General features: G+C 31.9%; 1 protein-coding gene across 1 annotated transcript; it reads left to right on the top strand.

Annotated features, from left to right (window-relative positions):
* The first annotated feature begins 712 nt into the window (after positions 1–712).
* On the top strand, positions 713–5,541 carry LOC145566846 (uncharacterized). Its single transcript, XM_081626133.1, has 7 exons — positions 713–775; positions 865–1,248; positions 1,328–1,573; positions 4,319–4,408; positions 4,552–4,623; positions 4,722–5,162; positions 5,290–5,541. The coding sequence occupies exons 1-7, from the start codon at positions 713–715 to the stop codon at positions 5,539–5,541; spliced, it is 1,548 nt and encodes a 515-aa protein (XP_081482259.1).
* Positions 5,542–6,014: the final 473 nt, after the last annotated feature.

The raw sequence follows: 6,014 nt of genomic DNA, 5'->3' as shown, positions 1-6,014 counted from the left end.
CACATCATATCAAGTTGACTACTATTTTGTACACATTCGGCATTATTACTTGAAAACCCTAGTCCCCTTTACCCCGCCTTATTAGATTACTATATTTTGCTTGTTGAGAACCACAATTATCTACATGTGTCACCATATATACTTTCATGTTGAAATGAGGTTAGTGGGCATGGAAATGGTGATAGTGTTTTCAAGTATGGTGTTGCTCTAAATTTCTGAGGAATTGTTCATTGTCAAGGTATGAGTCTGATGTTTACTTGTATTTGTTAAGGCATTGATGCAATAAACTTCGTTTTGAATTATAATAAAAGAACTCACTGTAATTTTGTACACATTTTCGGATGGTGTGGCTAACAATCCATGCATTGTTTATAATTAGCTAGATTAACAACAGAAGACAATATATGGTTACTCTATCGATTAGTTTACAAATAGCTATGTGCCATGATGTTAATTTTAATTCAAAATATATTATCTTATGTGTAAATAAATTAGTTTAGCTACCTTGTAAGTTGTCATGCTAATCAAGCTAGCAACATAACACCATTAAGGTCATCACAATTCTATGGGTGATATATAATATTGGTAAAAACAGTAAACAATTTTATTTGTTCAATATGGCACAATATAATTAACCTGCTTACTATGTAAACCCTTTTGTACTTCGCAGAGAACCTCCTTACAATACGTTTGTAAACAGTAGAATACCAAAATGGGATCTTTAACACACCCTTGGTTCCAATGCATGATATCCAAATCAACACGGCAACGCTTGGTAAAATTCCGGTACCACTTAATACAAAATTGGACAACTTATACTTGCTAAGTAATGTAACACGTGGAATGATTATTTGTACATTGCAGTTCGTACCTGATAGGATCATGTGCCCAATAAGTTATACGGGAGGAAATTTCCAATTATTTAGGTGTTACCGTGGAAAACCTTTTCAAATTGCTATTCGCTTAATCGACCTTGGGAGGAGATCCGGCTACTGCATTGAGGACGGTTGGAGCACGTTCCTTGATGCTAATGACATTAAGAATGGTGATGTTGTTATGTTGTTTTATGTTGGTAATCATTGGTTTAGGACTAGGGTCTTCCGTGCAGGATGGCAAATCCTTACAAAGGTTCCTACAAGTGATGTTAATTCAACACTATGTGAGGTTGGTGGTCCTAAAAACCTCGGTGGTGACCCTCCAAGGTTCTTTGCCAGATTAACAAAACCATACATCAAAGTAGGGAGACTGGTATGAGTTAGATTTAGATGAATCGAATGTGAAGTTATTTTATAATGTTGATTATATCTTAATGTATTTTCCATTCCAGTATGTCCCAGTTGACTTTGCTAGGGACAACATGAACGGGTACCCGGAGTCAACACCAGTCCAAGTGTTCATATCAAATCGAATGGGGAAGGCTGTTATGAAAATTAAATATAATTCGGACACAACCATTCAAACTTGTGTTGTCAAAAGAGGTCTGGCGAATTTGATGAGAAAACAAGCCATGAAGGAAGGGCAGCAGGTGCAAGTGGAGTTTTTTGGCGATGTTAATCCCCCTATATTTGCAGTGGTGTGTGTTGGTTGATATATAACATCATTGAGTTGTAGGTTGATTCAATGTTTTGTTAATGTAATCTAAATTTCCCATTTTCTACTCTAGCTTATGTAATGTTAGGTATATCTACCATGTACCTAACGGTTGCAAACACGTGTATTCGAAGTTCATCATATGGTTTTTAATTTTTACTGCGGTCAAACCTTATATTTAGATGATATTTTCATTTTACATTCTTTGTCTTTTTTCCAAAATTTAATTACTAAACTTACGAAAATCATTTTACATAAATTATCGTAAAAATTCTAATATGGTCATTCCTCATTTTGACCACCACCATAATAAAATTTGATTGGCTAATTTTTCCCTTCCTTAAATAGTTGGTCAAAACCCCCCCCCCCCTCTTTTTTGTTTTAAGTTATAATTCTTTTATCATATTTCGGAAACTATTTTTTGATTTTGAAATTATAGTTTTCATTTTCGAAAATATTATACTAAAATTACTTACAAATAAAATCCTAAAATAAGATTAAATTAAAAAAATGGAAATTAAACATTGTTCTTTATTGTTCGTCGTTAGTCTTCATGTTTTTTCATTGTTCTTAATCTATGAATGAATCTAACCTCTAATTACAAAATATTCTGTAAATATATCTTCAATATAATCTCGTATAATTTGGATTCTTATAAATAATATGTTACAATATTTTGGGAATATTTTGCTTCCTATGCTCATTCAATTGTACAGTATATACAAAGTAATGCTTGACCCACTATCCAAAAAAAAAAAAAAAAAAAAAAAAGTAAAGCTTGACCCAAGGCTACATACTAGGAATCAATCTCCCATAAAATACGTTATGTCAATAAAAGCTTTAAACTAGGAAGATAATTGTAAAGCTAATTATCTCCGTTGACTAAAAGGTAAACATTATATTCCACAATAATTATATTTGCTTAATCTGTAAGTATTAAAATATACTTGTACTACGGAGTCCAATTTTGTACTACTACAATAATTGTGGGTTTTTATATCATTAGGTACTAACCTATAGTGTAATTAATAATTAACAACAATATTGCAATACATTCAATATTACTATATTAGTAATTGAATCGAATTTCTGTATAGTTGTTTTATTACACAAATGGTATAGTAGTAAGATATTAACAGCTTAAAATTGCAAAGTAAAGGAAATACAAAAAAAAAAAAATTTTAAAATTATTTAAAAAATACGGAAACATAATATACACGGCAGTTATATCACCAAATCGTACTAAAAATGTTTTGTGAAATGACAATGTACTCAATTTGTGTTTTATACTAAAAATAAAAAAATGAAAAACAAAAAAATTCAAACGTCATAAACAACTACCTTTGCAAGTGAATGACTCTTTAAGGTATAAAAGTATTTTTGGGAAAACAATCACCACGGTCGATGACTGTCCCACTGGCACTTTCCTATGCACTCTACCTTTATTACAACCCCTGCTCTAATACGGGGTTCGAACCTTGCTATGGCCCCTTCCCCCAAATTTTTTAATTTCTTTAAATTTAACTTTGTTATTATATTGTTTAACTTATTAATTTTTAATATTTTTAAAACTACTTCCATATTTTCGTATTCGTTTCATCATACTTGTTGGTTCGATTTCCAAATGAAAGCAGGTTTTTAATTTTTTTTTTTTATTAAAAAAATGAAGGATTGTTTTAGCAAACTGTAGATATGCAATTTATGATATTAATTTTTTTTTTTTTTTTTTTTTTTGAGTGGTTAAATAAAAATGAAATAATAAATACCCAAAAAATTACTTGACCTAATTGTTTGTGAATTGATATATCCAAAATTCAAGCGTTTCATAATTATCTTTAAAAATAACTGGCTAATAAAATGAAATAAAAAATATTTAACACCGAAAAAAAAAAACTGAAAAAATATGACAATATTTAAAACTGCATTTAAATGACATTAACCTTATCTTTACTAACCGTTTACTTTCATACTATTTGTCAATGTAACGGTTCCCTTTTATTGTTCAATGTGCATAATCCATAAATCAAGTGAGGAGGGTAAAATGGTCCCCCCATCCAACATATTTAAATTACTTTCTTTTATTACAAACCCTATTCTTCATTTCATTACAACTCCCAAATCACCCCCCTCTCATACTAGTCGGCGGCGAAACCGAAGAACTAGCAACACCAAATCCAAATCCACACTACTCATCAGGTATCAATCCTTTTTTACAATGTCTTAAGTGGAAGACTAGTGTGTTTTTCTGTATGATAATCATGTGGCGTGTTTTAATTTGAACAAATCTGCCCAGATTCGTTGAATATTTTTATTGTTTATTTTGGCCTAATCGGGTCGGACTCTTGTTGCTAATTGAATACATTGTTATGAATATATACTCTACTCTTGGAATTAATGAAGTGTTTGTGTGTATGTTTGTACTATGTTGATTTGTTTAATACTTTTTGGTTTTAGTCATTGTCAGATCTTGAATTGGGTGTGCATGTTTCCAATTTATGGTTGTTGCAGTTGTTTATTTAATATTTGTTCTACTTTTCTTAATTAAAATTCGTTAATTAGTTAGTATTGGTCGATAAGTCGTAGGTTATTAAATGTTTTTTTTTTTTTTTTTGTTGTTGTCTATGAGGGTGTTATTGGAATAGTAATTCTGCACGTTTATTCTTAATTCTTGGATATTAATAATGACTTACAATGTTGTTTTTGTTTGTTAAATATTGTTGTGATCTAGAAGGTTGGTTTTTCTGTTTATAACTGTACTTTACATGTTCTATATTGGGGTATTAAATTACCTCAATTGGCAGTATATGCACTTTATTTGGTATTTCTATATAGTCATTATCATTGGTTTAATGGCTTATTACTATTGACCGAATTAAATTCTTTGTTTTTCACACTTACCAATTCCAAACATCATATATCTGTAAAAAATATAAATATATATTTTTTTATGTTTGTCTATAGGAGGAAATGGACGACGCGGGTAGAACTATGTTTACTGTCACGGTTAATGATGATGAGAAGTTTTTTTTTCTGGTGAGCAATGTTTTTTTACCGATACAACTTCATTGTATATTGGTTCACCATCAAACTACCATAGGCTAACGCTAACAACCCCATAATTTGTTCAACAGCGTGTTCCAGACTATGTAAGGCAGGAACTTCCTAGGGGGTTAAAGGAGGTCCAAGTACAAAGAGGCGAAGATGATTCAAACACCTACAGTGTTAAGTTGATGAAGGGTCGGACTAAATCTGGAAAGAAGATAATGTTTGGAGATGGTTGGGATGTCTTCATCGAGGAGAATGGGGTAGCAATGGGTGATACATTAGTCATTACTTTAATTGGTTATGCTGAATTTAAGGTGGTAGTTATGAGGGATGGTGTCGAAGTACCCGTTGATGCAATTCTGATCTCATCTGATTCAAGCGACCATGATGGCGATAATGCTGGCCTACATGTAGATGATGATGATGGTGTTAATGAAGGTGCTAACGCCGAGCCTATCGAACTGCCTGCGCCAAATCCCTCCTTCCAATTCAAGTTCCTCCATAGCTACATATTTAAACCTACTATAGTAAGTTGAATATTACTCCGTATTAAGTGTTAACATCGTAGTTGATTCATCATAGTCTTTAATGTGGTAATTTTCTTTTGTTTTATGATTTTTTTATATATATTTTTTTTTAATGTGACATATGCAGAACATTCCAATATACTTTGCTGAAGATAATTTCAGTGGCCTCATGGACCCTAGCACTGTATTTTTGTTTGGAAGTCAGCAATGGGAAGCCACACTTCACATCAGACGCAATCAACATGGAAAGATCACATCTTGCAACATTAAGAAAGGAGTGAAAGAATTCATAAGAGGTGAAGGTGTGACGTTGGGTGCAAAATATATGGTGGAGTTGACTGGAATGGCTACCCCAACACTTACAATGACTAGGATCTGATTGTCGTTTCGTAGGGTGTTATGTAACCTTTGAATACCTATGTAATTGCTTTGTAACTGTATTGGTGTCTGATGATGAAACTATGAATGTGTTTTAACTTGATAATACATTTGTAATTTAATATTAAAACTTTTTAAAAGATAATTAATACTTTTAATTTTATTATCAAAAATCAAGTAAGATGGAAAAATTTGTATTAAAAAAATAAGAACACATTGGGACTTACGCCACCATATAATGAAATAATATCAAATTTAAAAAAACAAAAAAATTGTGGGGGAGGAAGGGTGTGCAGTGAACCAACGGGGTTCGAACTGTAGACCGATTTGGGAAGGGTAGTTAGAGTGCAGCAGAAGCAAGTGCCAGTTGGGACAGTCATCGACCGTGATGACAAAGCTACAAACAAATATTGTAATCGTACTTTTAAATTTGCGAATTCCGTAGTGACTCCAATGTGTTTTGGTTTAATGTGT

Source organism: Chenopodium album, chromosome 11 (genome assembly GCF_948465745.1).
Source record: "Chenopodium album chromosome 11, dcCheAlbu1.1, whole genome shotgun sequence".
Taxonomy (NCBI): Eukaryota; Viridiplantae; Streptophyta; class Magnoliopsida; order Caryophyllales; family Amaranthaceae; genus Chenopodium; species Chenopodium album.
Note: the sequence above shows the minus strand (reverse complement) of the source record. Positions and strands in the feature narration are given on the sequence as shown.

Excerpts from the sequence above, each read along its gene's own strand:
- LOC145566846 (XM_081626133.1), top strand. The coding sequence starts at position 713 with ATGGGATCTTTAACACACCCTTGGTTCCAATGCATGATATCCAAATCA. Across the intron at positions 776-864 it reads AATCAACACGGCAACGCTTG|TTCGTACCTGATAGGATCAT; the intron begins GTAAAATTCCGG and ends TGTACATTGCAG. Across the intron at positions 1,249-1,327 it reads ACATCAAAGTAGGGAGACTG|TATGTCCCAGTTGACTTTGC; the intron begins GTATGAGTTAGA and ends TTTCCATTCCAG.